General features: G+C 45.6%; 1 protein-coding gene across 1 annotated transcript in view; it reads left to right on the plus strand.

The window, feature by feature from the left end:
• Positions 1 to 18,842, plus strand: part of Ptprm (protein tyrosine phosphatase receptor type M) — a 694,512-nt gene that overhangs the window by 140,615 nt on the left and 535,055 nt on the right. Inside the window, exon 2 of the mRNA XM_075956536.1 lies at positions 18,518 to 18,640. Coding sequence (XP_075812651.1) covers positions 18,518 to 18,640 — 123 coding nt within the window. The remainder of the gene's footprint in view (positions 1 to 18,517; positions 18,641 to 18,842) is intronic.

The raw sequence follows: 18,842 nt of genomic DNA on the forward strand, positions 1-18,842 counted from the left end.
TCTGTTGGGAGTTTCACCTTTCACTTCTCTCTGGTCCCTCTCTGACACCTCCCACTGTTGAAGCCAGCCATAAGCACCCCCCACTCTGCTCCCATGTGTAGCCTGGCTTTCACTAGCACTGATACTCACTTCTGGCTGCTTCAATACCACAGCCATACTCTCTGCCTTTATTGCCGACCACTTCAGGAAAGGAAGTTTGTGTCTTAGAATTTTGAACTCTCATTCGCAAATGAATGGAGTGTGTGTGTGTGTGTGTGTGTGTGTTTGTTTGTGTGTGTGTGTGTTTGTTCCTGCTGGTACATTTGTACACAGGGATGTGCATAAATTTGTGTTGAGGCTGGGAAGACACGTCATTCCTCGGATGCCTTCTAACTTCTTGAGGCATGATTACTCTTTGGTCTGGACTTGCCCTCATTGGTGTGGAGTTTACTAAGTGGTCTGGTTGGTTAGTCAGCCAGTCAGTGAGCCCAGGGGACCTGCCCAGATTCATGTGATACCTGTAAAGAAATAAGGAATCCTTTGATGAGGCTGACCCTCACTCTGCCTGCGGTTCCTCTTTGTGATGGTGGGCCTTTATTCCCTGTGATCTGTTCTCTTGAGGATGGAAGTGATTTGTGGGGTCCTAAGAAGTTAGGGAGTAGAACTCATCTCCCTCCGCAGAGGTCAAAAGCAGATGGAGCTATTCCCTGGAGGCTGGATTGTGGCATCTCTTACTCCTTATAGCCAATCAGAAAGGTAAAGGAACATGGGCGTGGTCAGGGCTGTGGCAGAGAGCTCCCTGCAAGGCCCTGGCGAGGGATGCAGCTGTAGGAGGGACTGAGGGATGCAGTGTTCTTGAGCAGGCTGCAGCGCAGGCCACTTCATTCTCGACACTCTTTAAATGTCTTGTCTGATAGAGTGCTCTTCGATTTAATTTCCCAAGGGACCCTCTGCTCTTTGGGGTCATGAGTCTGGTGATAATGAGGCCGATCAAACAGCTAACGGTGATGGAGGGGTACGCAGCCCTATCGGAAGTAGTGGAGCTGTCCTAGAGAACACAGGCAAGCAAGATTTCCCAATGACAGTAGCCGACAAGAGCCAAGGAATGCCACAACGTAAATGGCTTCCTAATTGGTATATTAAAACCTGAAAAATAGATGTGAATGGGTTACCATGTGATGTTATGGTACAGGTATACATTGTAGAATAAGATTAAATGTAGATACATTTCAAACATTATCCCTTCTTTGGGGTGAACCTACTTAAAGTCCTTTCTTCAGATGGTGTCGTGTAAGAAGGAAAGCAGCATTAGAGGGAAACAGTAGGTTCCAGGATGTGAGAAACTCACAAACTGTAATTCAATAAGTGGTTCCAATCCCGAACATGTGCTAAACCCCAAAGATTTAGAAGCAAAAGTAAATGCTCAGTTTAAAATGGACAATATATCAAATAGACATTTTTTTTTCAAAAAAAGACGTACAGATGTCAGTGAGTGGTAAAATGTTTAGTCTCAATAATGGTTGAGAAAATGAAATCAAAACCATAGTGAGCCACCGTGTCCCCCCAGCAAGAATGGCTGCTGTAAGGACAAAGGGTACATGTTATTGGCATGCAGGAAGAGGAAAGGGAACCTTGATATGCTCCTGCTTGGCATGCACATTAGTGCTACTATGGAGGGCAAAATGGCAGCTTCTTTAACAGTGGTAGAGAGAGGTACCATAGGACAATATTATCCCCCTTGAGTGCCAAAAGGAAGGAAGTCAGTATGTCAAAGGGCAGTCTGCATCCTCGGGTTCCTTGTGGTGTTACTTATAATATCAAGTTACAGAATTGCTATGTGTGTCCATCAGCTGCTGAGCAAGTACAGGAAATGCCGTCCACACACACAGCGGGACACTTCCTGTCAGTCCTTTGCCATGGCGTGGATGGGACTAGAGACTGTTGCGTTAAACAAGACGAGCTGGGCTCAGGAAGGCAAGTAGCGCGTGAACCTTGTGCTCATATGAACAATCAGTGATGGGGGTGTCTCTTGGGGATGGAGTCCACCAAGGTTGTGAGATCCAGAGAGAGAAGGCGAGTAAGGATGGCTGTGGACAGTGGGTATGAAAGGGCTGGTTAATGGGTGTGAAATTCAAATCTTATAAAGCAAGAAGGTCTGGGCAGAATTTACAGCAGAATGACTGCCGATAATGATTGTGTACTGCATATTTCAAGAAAGATAGAAGAATTTTTCTAATGTTATACCATAATGTTTGAGGATTTTTATTTTAAAAGTCCTATAAAAAGCTGAATATTATGAGTTGTTCAATCAGCTTCGCTTTTGATATAGTGGGTGTTGAAGATGAGTTTTGATGAAATTCATACATTCCAGGGTAGGAGCATGAGGATTAGAATTATTAAGAAGAAGGAACAGAGTATAAGAAAAGTAAGAGACAGAAACACAGAACAGCATCAGGAGGGACATGCAGTCAATACTGAATCCATCTGTGTTTATTTCCCACACGCTTATATACTTCGCTCCAAAGGAGGAGGGGGAGGCAACAGACTCAATAACATGCTATAAGGAATAGACGTGAATTCTTCAACCTTTGGTCGAGGTGGAGCGGATCACCTCTATGGGACATCTTAATGTCCAAAATACCAAGTAACCACACCCTAGGCAAGGGTTTCTTAATTGTAGCCACGCCTGTTGTCAACAACTTTCAAAGAGTAAAAATAAGTTCAAATGCTCTGACCTTTAGCCAAGGTGGAACAGGCTCCTATCTGTGTGCCTCTACAAGTGCGGAGAACCAGAAGCAAGAGGGATAAGAAAAGCTCAGCACGTAGCCACACGCGATGCACATGTCTGTAGTCCCAAGACTAGGAAGTGAGTTTGAGGCAAGTTTTGACAACTTAGAACCAGACAAGTCAGGGCTGCATAACAAGATCCTGTCTTTAAAAAAAAAAACAAAAACAAACAACAACAACAAAAAAAACTCTAACCAAAAGAAACATACAAACACAAACATACAAAGAAATAAAAGAAAGAAAAAAGAAGAGAGAAGGAAAGAGGTTTGGAGAGATGGCTCCATAGGTAAGGCACTTCTTGGAGCATGAGGACCCTAGTTCCAATCTCCAGAACCCCCCAAAAGCTAAGTGCACCCATTGCTTTTATGGTAATGTCTTGGGTAGAGGCAGGAGACTCCCTGGAAATCTGCAGCTAGCCTGGCACATACAATAGAGAAGCAGTACATGTCCTAAGTGAGATGGAAGGTGAGGGCAGACACCTGAAGTGGTTCCCATGAATGCACACAGAGACTTACTTATAGATGCCATACACTCATACATATAAACACATAGTATACATACACGAGGAGAAAAAAGATGAGGAGGAAGCAGAAGGAAGAGGAGGAGGAGAAGGTGGATGTGGATAAGGGGAGTCGTCCTGCTCCATCAGAGGAGAAAGGTGCACAGCCATGCACCAGTAGCCTCGAAGAATGATCATTAGCTGATAAGAGTCGAATCTTTGCAAAAGCAGGATTTGAGGGTTGGTTCAAGAATACCAGTCTTGGCTGTGTTTGCTACTGGTGTCAAACAGACTTGAATCTCCGTGAGAGAAAGGTTTTCGCCACCTCTTTGTGGCCCTTCTTGACTAACTCTGGCCTGGTGTGGCCAATGCCATCATCTACAAACTCTTGTGTTCAAAAAGTGATAGGTCACAGTGGATTATGTTCCTGGCTGTTCAGAAGGCCTAGGGAGGAGTTTGGAGGATAAGAAGTTGTAGTCAGAGGGATCCCACACTCATCTTTCAACACAGTTCTGCTTCCCTTGCTCTCAGAGCTAATTCACACACCCTTGTTCCACTCTGAATTCTTTGTGAGCATTGGCATCACGTACCCGGTCTCTTGGGTTCCTGTGTTTCCATGTACAGTTGGACTGAAGACCATCATTCCTCTCTGTCATGCTGTGTGGGGCAGTAGCTGCTGGTCCAGCGTTGGTCCTAATGTCTCATTCAGTGACTCTAAGCTGGAAGGTATTAACACATTTTTTTTTAATTTTCAAGACAGATTTAGCTCTCTCGGTACCTTTTCCATGTACCTGTGTATCTTAGTTAGGGTTTCTGTTGCTGTGAAGAGACACCATGGCCACAGTAACTCTTATGAAGGAAAACATTTCATTGAGGCTGGCTTTCTGTTTCAGAGGTTCAATCCATTATCACCATAGTGGGACATGGCAGTATGCAGGAAGACATGGTGCTGGAGAAAAAGGGGTTGAGAGTCTTACACCTTTACTGACAGGCAACAGGAAGTGATCTGAGTTACTGGGTATAGCTTGAGCATGTAAGACCTGAAAGCCTGCCCTCATGGTCACACATTTCCCCTGAAAAGGCCAAACATACTCCAGCTCCTAACAGTGCCAATCCTTTGGGGGCCATTTTCTCTCAAACGACCAGTTCCCAAAGTTCATCTACCTTCTGGCTATGCTTTTAATCCTTCTTCCCTGTGATTTCAACCTTGTACTCCCAATCTAAAATAGCCCCTTCATTCTGTCACCTCTTTTCACAATGTTAAATGACATTCGACTCCTCTGTACCACGTATTCCTTTCAAAGTTGAGGGTCAGTGGGCTCTGTGGAGCATTGATGTGACTCAGGAGATCCTGGGCATTGATTGGATCTGATTTGATAAGCGAGATAAACTCTAGTCTTCATGCCCTTATTGCACCATACTGTAGCCTGTGTCTAATGTCCTTTGTAGCTTTAGGGTACAGGGTGGCATGGCTGTTGGACAGCTCATGTTAGTTCAGGCAGGTCATGAGTGCCCTCATGGACACTTGGTAGCCAGCGCTCGCTGTGCCGCTGGGAGTCTGAGTGTACAGACCCCAGCAGGGATGGTCTCGGATGTGTGAGAACGGCAGGTGTTCGTGGATCTGACAAGCAGGAAGGAGGAAGCTGGTGTTCTGTGGCAGTGGTCTCAGTGGACTGGGGAACACTAGGAAGTGCTCCGGGCAAAGGCAGGGAAGAACATTAGGGCACGATGTCATGAAACAGGTAAGGGGTAATGAGCCCATGAGCGTGAGGGTGGAGAGTGAGTGGGGTACCCGATGACCAGGGTTCGTGCTCCTTAACCGTGTGGAGATTATGGTATGGGTTCCCCAGAGACAGCTGAGTGATAATAGGGCATGGTCTGCAGACTGGATGATGGCTTGAATGGCCAGGGAAATGCTTGAGCGCCAGGTCTCCCAGTTCTTCAGACCCCACCCGGCTGTGAGATCACTCAGGAAGTGTTCTACATACAGCTCAGAGACGCAGTGCGACTGTCCACAGCTCAGACCCAGCGCATGGGGAGAACAGGACCTGTGCATTCATAGATGATCCCGGCTGATCTGGTGCAGGTGGCCAACAAATTATCCTTTGAGCGAATACCGATTTGTCCTCAGAATTTGACCCCTGGGGAGTTACAGCATTTCTGCCGACACACATTTGTCCTAGGGAGACAGATCTCATGGTTGGCTCTGTTGGATTCTCTAGGTCATCCTAAAACCCCGGGTTTCAGAGTCACTGAGCCAAAGAGGAAGGCACAGAGTGGAAAAGGACAAGGCCATGGTGGCCGTCCTAAAGCTGGGAATCAAGGGTGTTTAATGGATCTAGAAATCCTGAGATAATAGGTCGGTTCACATGTTCCCCCTGAACTAATTAAATCTGCTGGGTCCCCCATGGGTTTTATTTTTTAATTTTCAGTTAGCAATAGAAGACAGTGAAGTAGAATGAGTTCCCTCACTGAGTGTTCCTGGTAAGAGAAACATGTCGCTGTCCCATAGTTTAGGGCATGGCTGCACTTCTTTAAACAACACCTCTCTGTAAGTTACAGAGCGTGTAGGGGAAAAAAATCAAGATTAGTACCGCTCTATTTTCACTCCCAGCCTAAGGATTCTTTCTTTGTCAGTAGGGTATGCTATTGGAAAGTGGCGAGCATCCCCTCATTTTTCTCCGAACCCAGGATGGAGGGAGCATATTATTGATGTTTACAACTCAAGTACCTCAAACGGGATGCAGCAGCTCCAGAGGGGACCAGTTGTCAGTGACTGCAGTGATGGACCAGGCACGACAGAGAGAGCTGCTCACTCTGGGAATGGTGCACGGTAGTCACAGCCCCCAGAGTACCACATTTGATCACTGCCATTAGTGTTCCAGAAGCTGAGCTGGCCTTCGAAGCTTCAGCTAGACATATTCACAGCTTCTTGAAGGTTTGCCATCCCTTAAGCCAAACCCAGTCAATGGTATATTGATGTACAACGGTTTAGTTTTCATCCACGTGTGTCCATATTAGGTTAGATACTGTTCAATCTGTGTGCCCCATATAGCCAGGACTCCGCTATATACAGAGCATTCCATCAAAGGCTACAAGCTGGGCTTCATTGCATATGCCAGCATCCCAGCATGCAGGACACTCAGAGTCAGGGGCCAGTGTGGGCTTCATAATACTCTTTCACAAAAATACCAAGGCATTAAACAAAAGCAATGGAGAGAGAAAGGGTAAGGAGACAGAGGGAGATCAAATGGAAATAGGATTTTAGAAGTTCTTGGAATGGTCTACCTTCATGTTCCGGGGATTGTAGTTGGATCCGTAATTCAGCCATGCTAGTTCGTACACTGGTGACCACCAGAAGAGAGGACAGGCGACGTTTGCCTGCTTACTGGAGAGCTAGGAAGAGAATGGGTCAGTAGATTCTGCAGTAGTTTATACTCCATCTGCACATACATTTCACTCCGCCAGCTTTCTTAAAGGCGGATGGTGCTGCACACGGAAGGATGGGGCCGGGTCTTAAGTTGACAGGGCAGGAACTTACTAGTCTCATGGGTGCTGAGTACATTGCCCCCATTACACCCCGCTTCTATCTGTCAGTTGCCTTGCCCGAAGCCACAAGACTGGAACCCAGACCTCTTGCTTCCTGGCCCAGCTTGCTGCTCTTGGGTGGCCCCTTTGTATGTAGTTCACTGTAAACGGCATGCCACAATGTGCCTAGATCAGTGGGTGAGTACTTAATTAGGACAGGAAAGATGCACTAGGTACAGTGACCTTGAGAAGGCTAATGGTCTCAGTTCACTACATTTGAGCAACCAGTGGGTCCTGGAAAATAACCCGTGGGAAGCTGATCCACTGCAGTTCTGTGCTCTGTGCGCCTTGCCCTCAGCAAGGTTTTGGATAGAATCTGTTTTCTAATTTTAAAAATTACGAAACAAAAGCATGGTCTTCAAAGCTTGCTCTCTTCAGGGCCTAAGGACCACTGACTAGTTTTCTGTCTCCCACACTTGAGAGATCATCTGACGCATACTGCCAGCGTTCTTTGGTATGTTTCAAATCTAAAACACACCACGACTGGCTGCCTTTAAGCAGAGCTCCAGTGTGCTCCGTACAGTCTGTGTTTTCTGTTGACTTGTGCTGAGGTCTGCTAAATAGTAGCCTCGTTATGCAGATTCTTAGAATAGCAGGCCTGGGATATCTTCGCAGAGTCTTGCTTCCAGTTGCTGACTCTCTGCTTTCCTTTTCATCTGGATCCTTCAGGACAGGAAGAACTTCAGGGTGGGCTTTTTTTCTCTTTCTCTTGCCCCCTACGAAGTTTCTGCATTGTGCCTTTTAACTCTCTATGTCTCTTTGGTTCTTTTCCTATCGGTCTCCAGTCTGTCCCCTCTTCTATGCCTTCTTTTCCTCCCCAGTGCCTGATGTTATGACAGATACCTAAGTCCTAGTTGGAATGGTGGGGCTGAGAGAGAGGGGGAGATACCACCAATCACTTAACAAGGTAGGGACTCTAGAACAAGACTTCTTCCATTGTTGTGGCCCAGGTGTTTGTGTTCAGTGACTCGGGCCCAGGGGACGGCTTTCCTCCTGTCTTCTTTTCTGCCAAAGATAGAACACTGAGTCGATTATGTTCTTACCTTGGTCACAAAAACTCTTCCCACAATTCTAAGTATTTAATGAGAAACACGCATTTTCTGGGACTGGGGGTTATGGATACAGAGATGAATAGCAGAACATGGTTTTCTATTCCAGTGGCTTACAGTGTGGTAGGGTGAAAGCAAGGTCCCTGGAAGGCTGAGCTGCACTGGTGCACGAATCCCAGAATGTTCTCTTCTTTATAGCGGTGGTTGATAGGAAGGGACGGCAGATTTCATTTGTGAGATGACTTTAGCAACAGGGACCTCAGAGAGGTGACTTCTTCTCTGGGATTTGAAGAATGAATAAGAATATCCAGACTAGACCTTGGGGTTGGTGTGTAGACTGTGTTCAGTGGATAGAAGGGTTATGTGTGCAAATCGGTTGTAGATGAGTACCATGGTCAATGGATGCAAATCAATGAATAGTCATAAATTGTTAGGTATTATAGAAAAGGAAGCTGGGGTAAAAATTATAAAAGAGTCTAAAATGGTAGATGGAATAAACACCCCTGCTACCCCCCCCAAACTTAAAAACTAACTATATGTGTTATGTAATAAAATTAAAATGTTTTCCTATGGGCAGTTAAGAGTCAGTGAATGAATAGACTATTAAGTATAGAGAGAGGACGTGTATAAGATGTATTAAGGGAGTAGTTACGTTGGAGTGGGTCAAATCAAGGGGAGTCCCTGGCTGAGATCACATGATGGGAAAGGGGGGATGCGGGATTGATAAAGAAAGTCTTGGAGAAGTCATGTGGATCATCAAATGTCGAGCAGAGAGCTAAGTGACCCAGTCACCATAGACTATATAAAGAAAGATCCATTCATTTTCTCTTCGAGATGCTGTGAACCACACATAGTAAAGGGATCCAAGTGTTGATCATCTTGAATCGATGGCCACACTTGGGCATGTACCAAAATGTTTAACCTTCTCTGCTCCTGTGAGGGGCTAGTAATAACTGTTATAGAGTCGGATGTCCTGTAGGGAATAGGCTCTCAGATTTTGTCATGGTCAGAATTATCTGTGATCCTTGATGGTACTTCAGAGCCGAAAGCAGCACACAGACATTTCAACAGTGACTTCGGGTCCCCTGGCATTGAAGGAGACAGCTGCTTCCTCAAATGAGCAAGCGTGCAATCAGGTGGCAGGAGGTTTTGACATATTTTAATAGAACCTAAGGTCTTTAGACTTGAGGACTGCCCTGAGGGTAGTGAGATGCCTCATTACATCAAATGCAGAAGGTGAAGGAGCGGAGGTCAGTCAGGAGAAATGTGGAGTGGGAAAGAATGCCCGTTCATTTCTGTCATCCCTCAGTCTCAGGGGTCTGGGGCACCTGGCATCTGGTTGACAGGCTTTGGGACCAAGTGCTCTGATTTTCTGCTGCCTGCTTCCCTTTGCATCCTGGGATTGATTCATGGAAGCCATATGGACCCTTGATATGAAGACTCGTTACCTCGTGAGTCCACGATAGTGAGAAAGACAGACCTAAAACTTCTTGAAACCCTCCTCCCTGATCCCAATTCAGTGTATTCATCTGGACAGGTTACCCCATGTTTTATTAGCCATTCCCTTACTTCTAGGACTTTAGAATAATGGTTTATTGTACCAAGAGAATGTGTGCAATGGTGTGTTCTTTTTGCTTATAATTAGATTCTGCCCAGTGAGTGTAATGTATAGAGATAATGTTTCTTGAGGTTGCCTCATTTAGCAAGCATGATTGACTGGCTGAATTCAGGAGTTTATCTGCTGCTTCAGACGATAACTTACACTAGTAAAGTTTTCAAGAGATAGATCTGTAAATCACAGCAAGCAGACAGGAGCGCTCCTAGGCGCGGATGGAATCCTGCCTCCTATTAATTGCCCTCACTGCCTTAGCATGACCATTCTGTGCTTGCTGAGTGGTTCTACGTAGGAGAAATATGACAGACAGATCAAAGCTATCATATCCAGGCATGAGAACAAGGGATTTAGCTCTTGGAGCCAGCTCTGATGTTTTATTGGCCTTGTTCATTTTTGAGGTGTTTTTGAATAAACTCTTAAGTATATGGAGAGCCGCAGTGACCAGAAGGCTTTGTTCGGACACCTTTTGAAGAATATAGTGTGTCTGGTTATATTTGGAAATATTTGGGTTTTAACTTACAGATCCTTTTTTAGCAACACTTTAAAAGATCAGTTGCATGTGTGCTGTTAAGCTCGAAAATGTATAGTACTATGCAAACATAATTTATACATAACAGACACTGATGTCATGTTTTTAAGAAAACAATATCCCTCTTTTTAAGTGCTAAGGGTACCCCACGCCCTCCCTCAAGCTAAGTAAGCATTTTTACGATTGAACTATTCTCCAGTCCCCCAAAACAGGGTAATGTCTTCTTGAGCTATTTGAAAGTACCAATCTAGAGCAGACTTTTTAAAAATAGGCCAGTGATTAGATTATTCTGGGACCATTTTAAGAGCCGTAGATCCCTGAGGCTGGTCCCGGGAGTTTCTAGTTAAGTGTGTTATTCTAGGAGATTGATTGTCAAGCAATCCACATTAGAGTCACCCGAGGCTTGCTAAAGCCCAGGTAACTGGGGGTCATAGTGTCTGATTGAGAAGTTGGGGGGCCAGCCTGGAAGTTTGTGTTCCTTTCATGATTTTACAGATGCAGCTGACCATGGTCCCCGCTTGATAATCCCAGCCCATAGCAGGAGCCTGAAGCACAGATGACTTAAAGGTATCACGTGACCAGTCCCGAGCCAGAGCTTGTCTCCTCTAGACCGTTTCATTTATCAATCCTCTGTCTAAGGCGAAGGCAGATAGCCCATTTCACAGCGTGGTGTCCGGAGTGTGGTGCAAGGACAGGAGCGCAGGTGGAGTCTAGCCCAAGCATACAGGGACTTCTTGGGTACGGTTTAGTTCACCCCAGTGGTACCTCTGTTCGGAACATAGTGATGTCCTGGGAAAAGCTGCCAGCAATCACCCGGAGCGCGTAGAAACAGAAACGATGGCCCCTCCCATTCAAAACCAAAGATTTTAAAGATCAATAAGGAAAACAAAAAAGCCCGGAACCACTTGACTGCTTGCCATCCAGCCTGTGTAAATATTAGGAATCCGTAGACTGATAGACATTGAAGGCCGTGGTAAGGGTAATAAGGCATAGCCACTTTAGAAAGGAGCTCATTTGCTTTGCAGCATGCAAAACAGATCCACGGGCAAACGGCATGTTTTACAATAGAGCACCGCGTTCGCCGTTTAAATGCCTGGGCGCTGTGTAAACCGGCTTGCGAGATTGGATTATGTCAGAGAGCCTTTCTGTGATGCTCAGTGTCTGATCCACTCAACATCAGGGCACGCTCACAAAGTTTCGGAGGCCCCGTATACTTTTATTGGTCGGCAGACAATTAAATGTCGGTGTCGTCAGTGTGGTTGAAACGAGGAAGGCTGAGGCTCTGGCGTGTGGGTAGAGGCCCTTTTTCTTTAACTCGTAAGACAATTATGCCTGTTGGAGATCATTTCCTGCTTATCCCTTTGAATTGTGTAGCTCCTCGCTGTTTGTCTTTCAGAGTTTTTAAGATTGAAATAAATGAGTAGAACCACCGGCGGTTTCATGTATTTTAGGAAAAGAGAAAACTGAACATTAATTCTTCGGGGAGCGGGGGGGGGGGGAGTATCTTAGCACTGTTTTTTAATCTGTTTTCACCATGGAGAGACCCATTTAATATTTTTTTTTTATGCATTTGATCAAACCTGCCTTAAATGGGGTCATTCTGTATTTAGAACAAATGAGTAAAACGCTCTAGGAAGTCCCCCAAGGGCTATTGCAGCCTTCCACAGAGTAACCTTAAATGGAGCACAATCACAATCCTAAGAATGACAGCTCAGGTCTGTACGCCGGTGCCACCCTTTCAAGGCAGAACAATGCAGGATGTCTGTTTATCTTACACGCGTGTGAAATGGACATTGGATCGTCCCCTGCTTGCTTCTTAGGAGCCTTAGGCGCTGCAGCTGGCTTGCAGTGCAGGCCATTAGCAATCAGTGTGGTATTGACTGGCTTCGGAGAGGTCTGTGAAAGGTGGCGGCCGAGGCGAGCATGAGATTCGCAGGTAGACCTTGGCTGAGCTCCTGGGCGTGAACCGAAAGTCCTGGGTAATTGGGTGAGCTGTTTGATCCCAATAAACTGCCATTTGTAAAGATAGGAGTGGTCAGGCCGGGTCAGCTGAGTCTTGCCAGGGCCAGTGGTTGAGGGGAGTCCTGGCAAGGCTGACCCTGCAGACCTGGGAGGAAACATATCCTGGAGAACCAGCTGTATAGGACGGGGTTCCACTGGGGCTCTCTGCAGAGGTCCCTGAGGTGGGGTTCTGGGACAAGCTGCTGTTGGAGACATCAGAACCAGAAAGGGTGCCTGTGTGGTGTGCTGAGGACCCTGCTTTTGTACCATGATGAAATGCTCCTTCTGTACTTTTTTCCCACATCCTCCCCCAGAGGAAACTTGATCTTCCTTGCCAACGGGACAAGAAATGTAGGTGAAATGTCCAGACTAGTGGTCCCCAACCATAAAATTATTTTTGTTGCTACTTCATAGCGGTAATTTTACTACCGTTATGAATGATAATGTAAATATCTGTGTTTTCCACCGTCTTAGGCAGCCCCCGGGAAAGCGTCCTTTGACCCCAAATGGGCTCACAACCCATAGATTGAAAATCACTGACCTAGACAATTTAGAGACTTTGTAGAGCAAGCAGTGTTAAGGGGAGTTAAAGCTGGTAACTGGCATAGGAATTTAAAACTATTGGTGCTTGCCTTAGGGTTAAAAATATAATTAGAGGAGATAAACCTACAACTATTATTTTATTTTATAAAACGAGTTCTTTGTATATATTGACATACTGATGTATAATAGACTCACACTGGATTTGAGGAATAGACAAAATTATAAGAACGTTGATCTTAGAGAATGTAGCTGGCATTGGTCCACTGAAGGAATTGGTACCTGTGACTAGCAGAGGATTCTGGGGATCAGAGGCTGCTCTCTGGCCAGCTTAAAAGAACTCTCACATACTGAGTATCAACTTAAAACTTTAGCCTGAACAATCGGTTCCAGGGAGTGGCCTCTTCTCCCAAACCTTAGAGACTTTTGGTAGCAGCTTTAGAAACCCTCGGGGATGAAGTTGGGAGACCTGGCTCTTCACAAAGCCAAGGAGATTGGGGTGGAAGTGATCCCTGTGTAGCAACAGAGAATCATTTGGTGTATAAAATGTGTGTAAACGTGAACTGGATCGGGATGGCGGGACGGCTGAATACAGTCAAAAAACATTTATTTTTAGATTTATTTTTGCATGTGTACCACTTTTGTGTGGGTGCCCACAGAGCTCAGAAGAGGGTATCAGATTGATCCCTATGACCTGAAGTTACAGGGGGTTGTGAGCTCCCAGGTGGATGCCGGGAACTGAACTTGGGTCCTCTGGAGAAGCAGCAGACATACTTTTAACTGCCTGAGCAACCTCTCCAGACCCAGGAAGTCAATAAATTAATAATTCTCACGTGTGTGCTTGAGGCATATTTGTGCATTCCTTCACCGCCACGTGCATGCGGAGGTCAGAGGGACCTTTGTGCAGTCAATTCTCTCCTTTTGCCTTTATTTGGGGTCCAGGGATTGAAACTGGATTGCCTGGCTTGCACTGCAAACTCCTTTATAACCCAGACCCATCTTGCAAGCCCTCCAGAAATGCCTCTGGCTACAACCCCATCAGTTTGTTTTGGCCCTGTTGTCTGTTCAGGTCCGACTATGCAGATGAATTTGAAACCTTCTGAATTTCTCTTTGGAGTACGAGTTGGCCACCTTCTTTATACCTTATAGGGTAATTATTTCATATTACTGTTGGCAAAATGGGCCATTTGTGCTACCCCAGAGAAAGAGGCGAGATAAAGTCCCTCCGGTATGCAAATGGCAGTGTTTTATTTTTATAAATCATGAGTGACCTTTATAGGCAACTAGGCTTGCTATCTAATTATTGCCAGAGCTAAAGAATGTTGGAGAGCCACAATTTGTAGAGAGTTCATTAACATTTCGCCGGCTTCTAGTTTTCAGCCCTAATAAAAAGGGTAAAGATAGCGAGCCACATGGTCAAGTTTGCCGCTCGCTGCCTCATCTTGAGGTCTTCCTGAGTCAGGCTCAGTGGTGTTAGGGGTTGAATTAAGGTAGTTTTCATTGCTTGGAGAGATATTCCTTTATATTTATTTTTTTTTAATTTTCTGATAAAATTATTGGAGACCAATTCTGTACTGAATTCGAAGGAATGTATTGAATCCACCCCCTCCCCCACACACACATACACACTTTTTGATTTTTTGAGACAGAATTTCCCTGTGTAGCCCAGGCTGTCTGTAATTTACTCTGTAGGGTGGGTGGCCTCAAACCTAGAGATTCCCTTTCCCCTGTCTCCCAAATTCTGGTATTAAAGGCGTGTGACATTATGACAAGCTAAAATTTACCTTTTGTAGGATTTTATTTGCATAAGTGTTTTGCCTACATGTATGGCTGTGCACCACATGTTTGAAGTACCTGCAGAAGCCAGAAGAGGGCATCAGATGCCCTGGAACTGGAGTTACAGACAGTTCTAAGAGTGCTGGGAATCAAACTCAGGCCCTCTGCAAGGGCCACAAATGCTATTAACCTCTGCGCCACTCCCCAGCCTTCATTTCCCATTCTTAGTCTTTAAATGCTGAGGTGCTTGTTGTGTTCCCGCTGCGGTGAATGCTGTGTTGTCTACAGGGCAGGTAGAATATTGCTCTCCAGTCAGTTCCTCTTTTTCCTGGCTTTCAGATGCCAGTTGTTTTTATTTTTAAGGTAGGTGTGCGTGCGTGTGTACGTGTGTGCATGTGTGTGTGTGTTTGTGTGGTATGGGTGTGTGCACAGGAAAGCAGGTTCCACAGAAGCTGAAGAAGACTCTGAATCAAGAGTCTTGGACCTAGAGTTATGGTTGACTGTGAGCTGTCTTGTATGGGTGCTGGGATGAGGACGCAGGGTTTCTGGAAGAGCAGTGCGTGATCTTAAAGGCTCAGTCATCCCTCCAGACTCAAGATACCTCTTCTCTCACTCTGCTGAATTCATGAAAAACAAAACAATCAAACAACTCCCTAACCCCCCCCCCAAAGAAACCAAATAGAAAATCTGGGGGGCTTGACCCTGTGGCTTGGTTTTTTTTTGTTGTTGTTGTTTGGTTGTTTGGTTGGTTGGTTTTTGGGTTTTTTGCATCAGTAAAAAACTGAATTAGGACCAAAAATTTAATTGTTCTCTCTGTAATTGGTTGCCTTTCCTCTCTCCTCCCCTCCTTCCCTCCCCTCCACCTCTCCTCTCCCCTCTCCCAAGGCTGACCTCAGACTTGCTATGCATACCAAGTTGACTTTTCCCTTGTAGCCTTCTCGTCTCAGCCTTCTGAGAACTGAGACTTGTTTACTTCGGTTCTGACATCATTTCCCTTTTCCTATTCAATTTCAAGAAATCATCTTCGCTGTCGCAGGGTCTCACAAAGAGTGGTATGTGGGGTGACATGTCTTTAGGCAACAGGAAGTGCCCAGAGGATCCTGTCTTTAAGGGGTTTGGCTGTCAGGCATCATCTCAGAAGGAGATGTGTTTTCCCTTGACGCTTCCTTTCACGTGACCAGAGCCGCACTGTGATTGGGTACCTCTCTCCTCATGCTGACATCACCTTGATCTTCCTGCTTTCCCCTCTCCTGTATCCATCCACCTCAGCATCGGGTTAGAAGATGAGATCCTAAACCAGCCTCCTGGTGTGTTGTGCACACTCCTCCTGGTGTGTCGTGCACACTCCTCCTGGTGTGTCGTGCACACTCCTCCTGGTGTGTTGTGCACACTCCTCCTGGTGTGTTGTGCACACTCCTCCTGGTGTGTTGTGCACACTCCTCCTGGTGTGTCGTGCACACTCCTCCTGGTGTGTCGTGCACACTCCTCTTGTCCCTGCTCTTTAAGACTGTCATCGAAGAGATGGTCAGCATGGCATCTGGGTTTTCTCGAGGCGGCATCCCTTTACATCACCATGGATGCTGGCTTCCTTTCTTTACTCTTATTTGTACCACTGCTGTTTGGTTTCCTTCAGGCTGAAACTGTTCTCCATGTCACAACTATAACTTGTAACCAAGAAACGCATGGTCTTTGAACACCTCAATGACATTTGCATCGGGTGCTGGACAGATCCACTTGTCCTCAGAACTTCTTAAAACTCAGAAAGGGGAACACATTCACGGTCTTCGGCTGTCAGACTGAACTTTAATTCTGTCCCTTTGAGAATGAGCTTAGTGTTCCGTTCCCAGGGGACGGGTAGTTGGGACTATAAGAACTGAAAGTGGTCCAGAGGACAGTGACTGATTTGACCCTTGTGCCTCCAGCTGCCAACGACTAAGATGTGCCCAAGAGAGAAGCTGTCTGGGACAACCTGGGGTTTCTTGAATCCCTCCAGTGTGACATTTTCCAGTGCACGCAGGCAGATTGGACAGAGTACTCATCCTGTCTAGTGATGTAGATGGAGTAGCCCTTTTCCAAAATGCTAGGGACCAGAAATGGTTTGGGTTTAGGTGAGGCTTTGGAAACCCTTGGGGCGTATAAGATGGGTATATCTGGGCTCTGTGACTGGGCTCTAAACACAATTCATTGGTTCCTTATAGGCCTGTACACATGGCCTGATGAATTTTGCATTTTTATTGTGCTGTGGCATTTTGATCTTGACCCATTACCACCTGAAAGTCGGTGTGAAGTATCTGAGCTTGTTGAACTCTGCAAGTGAGCAAAGAGTTTCAAACCCAAGAGCATTTTGGATTCTGTGAGTAATAATTATGATAATTCTGTAATGCGAAGCTAGGCAGGCTAACTAAATCCCAAGTGATGGGGTCGGGACTGTCAAGGCTGTCCACGCTCTCAAGTGTTGCGCTGAAAAGAAAGTGGATTTAGGAAAGATAAGTGGGCAGTCCTGTGAATTCAGAGATTACACACACGCGCGCATGCACACACACACACACACACACACACACACACACACACACACACACACACACACCTCGCAAAAGCAAAAACATCTGATGGCAGGTGTGGAAAGACACAGATTTTTCACCTTAGGATGGACCGGTGCCCTTGCCCAAGCTGTTGTTATGGTCAAGGGCAGGAGTCCTGTGGGTTCAGGCTGCAGCACAGGGTGCCATTCTTCGAGACAAGTGTTCAGAGAACACCTGCCAGGGTGGCAACAGGTCTGCAAAGCTCACAGGAGGAACTGGGGAGGGCAGAGCACGTGTTGCCTGGGAAAGCTAAGACCTGGAACACGACAGCTTCTTTCACACCGTCAGTTCTCCTGTGCAGGAGCTACGTGTTCAACTGTTACCTTGTGGGGGTGAAGGGGAGATAAATGGGTGCACATTTCAGGAGGCAGAGTGGAGCCAGGAACTAAGAATGTTCTGGGGATTTTCTACATACATGATGTTCAGTTTCTCATGTCTTCGGAGGTTACCTGACTGTTGAGGATGACATAGGACCACTTTAGGTTTGGGGGTAAAAGTTAGGTCAGGTGACCTAAAATTCCATTTTCTCTCTAGTTTATAATTGCTGTTTTCCTTGCCTTCTGCGTCTAGGGTGTACCTGGCAGGTATAGTACGGTAATAGTCCTAAAATTGTATCTCCTTGTCATGAATCGTCACTTTGTACCAACTGGCAGCAATTATAATCAATATTTGGAATTAATAGGATTTACTTATTATGGTACCAGTTATGTAATATGTACTATTTATTATTTAGTGGGTGGCAGGATTTTATAATCGTTGCTGTGATCAGTGTCATTCATTATTCACTGTCCCCCTGTGAATAATTTGGACGAAGACTGTAAGCATTTCAACATAGCGGACCTATAAGAGCCTGTAGGGTGGGACGAAGGTCATCGGCATTGGTCCTGATGCAGCTGAGCATATATGTACTGCAGTTTCTATTTTTTTTTATTTAGATAGCTTCATTCATTGAACCCAAACTAAGCAGATGTTTGCCACATGTGTAGCCTTGAAATTTCTGCCACTAAGACTTGTGTGGAGTATAAAAGTGACTTCATAATCTACTTTGGTCGTGAGACCTCCCATTTCTTAAACCATAAGCTGAAACTTGCTTCTGCATAGGAAGGGTATTTTGAAAAATATTTGGAAGGCCATGCTCATCATTTGTGGTATGCCTGGTCCTCTATTGTGAAGCCAGTGTTTTAGTGAAAACATTTCTCTCTTTAATATTTTTGAACAAACTGTAATTCTCTATTGAAAACATGTTGAGTACTCAAGGGAATTCTTTTCAAGTTTTGAATGCGAGATGGATTTTCTTAGTTTAGTATTCTGCCGGAAAATATGAATTTTAGATTTGCGTATTTCGGTATCTTCTACCAGTCTTCGGTCCCTTTTAGAGAGTAATGGATGTGTCTGTATTGCTAAGGCATGGTTAATAGTCAGGAGTATTTGGCAAGATTATGAAAGGGGTCAGATCCACAGGTCCCAAGCAAAACTGTCAAATCAGACTTAGCTTGATGTCTTCCTGGTGCATCTCAGATCAGTTCAGACTCCTGGCTGTGAGTGACGTTGCCTCTCTTTCTCCCGCCGTAGGTGGCTGCCTCTTTGATGAGCCGTACAGCACGTGCGGGTATAGTCAAGCGGACGATGACGACTTCAACTGGGAGCAGGTGAACACCTTGACGAAGCCGACGTCTGATCCGTGGATGCCTTCAGGTTTGCTCTCGCTGCTCAGTCTTCTTTCGGAAATAGGGGCATCTGGAGAGAGTTCATAATCCAAGAACGCCGTCTACTGGGTATCAGTTGAAGGCAAACGCCCGTTATTCTTTGTGTGCTGTGCTCAGTGGCTGAGTAGCTGGGGAGGGTAGTGTAACGAAGAGGGCTGATTTCAGGAATTTAACCTTGCATCTCTTCCTGT

The sequence above is a fragment of the Microtus pennsylvanicus genome, chromosome 22 (assembly GCF_037038515.1).
Source record: "Microtus pennsylvanicus isolate mMicPen1 chromosome 22, mMicPen1.hap1, whole genome shotgun sequence".
Lineage (NCBI taxonomy): Eukaryota > Metazoa > Chordata > Mammalia > Rodentia > Cricetidae > Microtus > Microtus pennsylvanicus.